At 61.3% G+C, this 3,348-nt stretch overlaps 1 protein-coding gene across 1 annotated transcript; it reads right to left on the bottom strand.

The window, feature by feature from the left end:
- Positions 1–685: 685 nt before the first annotated feature.
- Positions 686–2,909, bottom strand: C1QL2 (complement C1q like 2). The gene is made up of 2 exons (XM_047770400.1): positions 2,226–2,909; positions 686–1,614 (listed from the first exon to the last, which is right to left on the bottom strand). The coding sequence occupies exons 1-2, from the start codon at positions 2,907–2,909 to the stop codon at positions 1,435–1,437; spliced, it is 864 nt and encodes a 287-aa protein (XP_047626356.1). The 3' UTR covers positions 686–1,434.
- Positions 2,910–3,348: the final 439 nt, after the last annotated feature.

Below are 3,348 nucleotides of genomic sequence, written 5' to 3' on the forward strand. Positions count from 1 at the left end.
CATTTTTCTCCAAACAACTGGTCAAAATGAGCTCCATAAATACTAACAGGTTGCTAACTAGTTATTTTGCAGATAAACTTACTGTTTATTGGAACTCAATGATCAAAAAAAAAAGAACAGAAAGTAAAAAGAAAAAAAAAATTCAACACCACGTAGGGTGTTTTCCTAACTTGTGGGTGTTGAACGGTGAGGTTAAGAAGGGGTGGGGGGGCAAAAACACAGGTTCAGAGCTGGTGCCCCACACCGCTGTGCACAAGGGAAGGCAAGATCCAAAAGGGGTGTCCCATGTGAGCAATAGTCTATGTCACCATACAGCTCAGGGTGAACTCAGGGAGCCGGGTGGTCCACAGAATCTCCTCAGTCTACCAGCTCCTTGGAGAGTTATGGACCCAGCTATTGTAAGTTAATGGCCATGTGCTGAGTGTACTATGTGCCTGAGTGGGTGTGTTTCTTTGGGAATTTTCCCTTTAGAGACAAACATATCAGAGATCACCTGATGGCAGATACCTCATTCATGCCTCTCCTTTTCCAGAAATGTCTCCTTTTCCCTTTCCTTCTCCAGAAACTCCTGCCCTTTGACCTCCTCCCATGAGGCTGGGTTCCTAAAGATTCAAATCTCACTCTCCTGTTGTCCCTTGCACCTCCTCTGGGTCTCTCTGGCTCAGGGCTGCACCCCAGCCCTGTGGAGACTCCCCCCAAAGGGTGACAGGTTGCTGTCCCATCTCCCCACATCTTTTCACCCAGGCCAGGTGGCAGGGACAAGGCAGAGTCTGGCAAGTAGGGCATAGACAGAGATATTCTGGGTCTTTATGTCAAGGTGAACATCTGGAAGCCCCATACTGGGGCCACGCTGACAGAGACATCAGAGACCATAGTCTAAAAACATAATTTAATGCATCGAGGTGGATGGGGCTGAGGCAGAAACGCGATGGAGAGGTGGGTGTTCCGTTTGTTGGGATTCTGCTGAGGGTGGGATTTTGGCTGACCAGTAGGGACATTTGCACAAGTATTTCAGGTCACAAAGAAGGGCACGCCAGGGAGCTCATGCTCACTTTGGCCTACCTCCCAGAGGCCAAGGCTAGGAGCCCTCAGAGGAGGAGGATGGGAGGAGGGCAGGCACCCCGCCAGGCCTGTCCAGTCCAATCAGATTTGCAAAGTCTATGCTGCCACCACACCACGGGTTCAGGTTCACGCTCATTTTGCCACTTAGGCATCCCCCTCTCCCTCCCCAGGTTGGGGACGAAAACCAGGAGCACAGCCAACAGCGTGGTGACACACTGAGGTCAGGAGTGGGGCAGGAAGGACAGCAGGGTTGTGTCTTTTCCGACGATGTCAGGAAGTGTCATGAAGAGAAAGTGGTCCTCGCCGGGGAAGAGAGTGCCCCTATGGGCACAGAGCAGCCCGAAGCCACCCCACCTCTCGCTCCCTGCACCCCTAATCCGGGTACAGAAGAAAGCCGGAGAACGTGCTGTACTTGTTGTTATTGCCTCCGTGCGCCTTCCCGCCGTCCAACTTCACGTACACCTCGTCCCCTGAATCGAGGTGCAGCACCACGCTGTTACTGGCGTAGTCATAGTTCTGGTCAGCGTCCTGCGCGATGGCGCTGGCCCGGACCTGGGGGTGAACCGCCAGAGCTGGTGGGCCCAGGCACCTATGCCTGGGCCCTTGCTTGTCCCCCCCGTGGCGCCCCACCCCACCCCGGGCCAACCTTCCTCCCGCAGCCCCAGGGTACACTCCCACACAGGATCAACTCTCTCTCTCCAACACTGTCAACTCCTTCCTGGTCCCCTTTTCTTCGCAGCCGCCAAGTCGGGGAAGGAGGGAGAGAGAGGGCTTCCTGGACATTGACTCAATGGAGAAAGGTGGGAACCAGGGACCAGGGCAGAGAGGAAAGAAGACAGGAGGGCACAGGGGAGAGAGGGGCGCAGAGCTAAAGGTTTCAGAGGAGCCCATGGGGCTGCAGGGGGGTATGCAAATAGAGGAAGAATGCAATTTGGATAGCGGACAGCGCAAGGAACACAACCTCCGAAGCTACATTCGGACTTTACCATCAGGGCTCACTGGAAAACTGGGGGCTGTGATGCGCTCCCTCTCGGGACTAGTTCGGGCGCTCGCGGGCTGGGAGAAAGGAGGATGTTTCCCAGGAGGTCTGGGGCGCAGGGTGGGAACGAGGGTCTGTGTGGATTATTGGGGGGTGGGGTGGGGGTGGGGGTAGGGTCACTGACCTGCCCGTTCTTGCAGAGGTCCGCCCACATGCTGGTGCCGTCTCCGCCGCGCATGAGGATGTGGTAGGTGAAGAAGTAGATGCCACGCACCTGGCAGCTGAACTTGCCGGTAGTGGGGTCATAGTGATTGCCGAGATTGGTGACCACGTCGTCGAACTTGAGCACCTCATAGCCTTCGTGGGGGCTCTTAAGACCCACGTAGAAGGCGATCTTGGGACCGCTGAAGGCGGCGCTCAGCGCGCCGGTCACTTCGCCCTCAGAGTCGCCACCGCCCCCGGTTCCGCCACCCCCCACCCCGACACTGCCTGCCGCGCCGGCCGTCAGCTGCAGCCCGGGCAGTCCGGGCCGCCCCGAGTCGCCCTTCTCCCCCGGGGGACCCCTGGGTCCAGGTGGGCCCGGCTCTCCTGGAGGCCCCCGCGGCCCCGGCTTGCCGGGTCTCCCCGGGTCGCCCTTGGGTCCCTGGATGAAAGGGGGCGGAGGGTTGGCGCTCAGGTCCTGCATGACTTCCAGGGCGGCAGTGCTGGGTCCAGGCGGCGGAGCCTTGGCGCCTGCTGGCCCTCCGCCGGGTGCAGCGCTGTATGGGTCGCAGATCATGCGGCAGGTGCCCATCATCTCGTAGTGCGCCGCGCCGGGGGGCGCCGCCTGCAGCAGCAAAGGCACGGCGATGAGCAGTCCCAGCGCCATGGCCAGGAGCACGCCGACGGCCGCCAGGCAGGCGCGCCGCCGCCGCTGCCACAGCCGGGAGGCGACCGCCACCAGCTCCTCCTTGCCTCCGGGGGAGGTAATGGTGGGGCGGCGCGGGCGGCCCCGCTCCCCGCGCTCGGGGGCCGACTCCGCGGGTCCTGGCCGCGCCCCCGACGTGGCGACCCCCGGCTCTGGGCGCCCAACTACTTCAGAGAGAGGCGCCCGGGCCCAGGCGCCGTTGCCCTCCGCGCTGGGGCTGCTCGGGAGAGCCGCGGAGCTCGGCGCGCATGGCGCGGGGCGCACAGGACGAGCCCGGCGCCCCACGGGTCCCGGCGGCCGCGGCCAAGGAGCGCCGGGAGGTGAGGCGGCGTCCCGCGAGGGTTTAGCCCCGCTGCCTCCTGCCCAGCTCTGCTGGGCTCGGCGGGGATTCGCGCGCAGT

Source organism: Phacochoerus africanus, chromosome 3, assembly GCF_016906955.1.
Source record: "Phacochoerus africanus isolate WHEZ1 chromosome 3, ROS_Pafr_v1, whole genome shotgun sequence".
Lineage (NCBI taxonomy): Eukaryota > Metazoa > Chordata > Mammalia > Artiodactyla > Suidae > Phacochoerus > Phacochoerus africanus.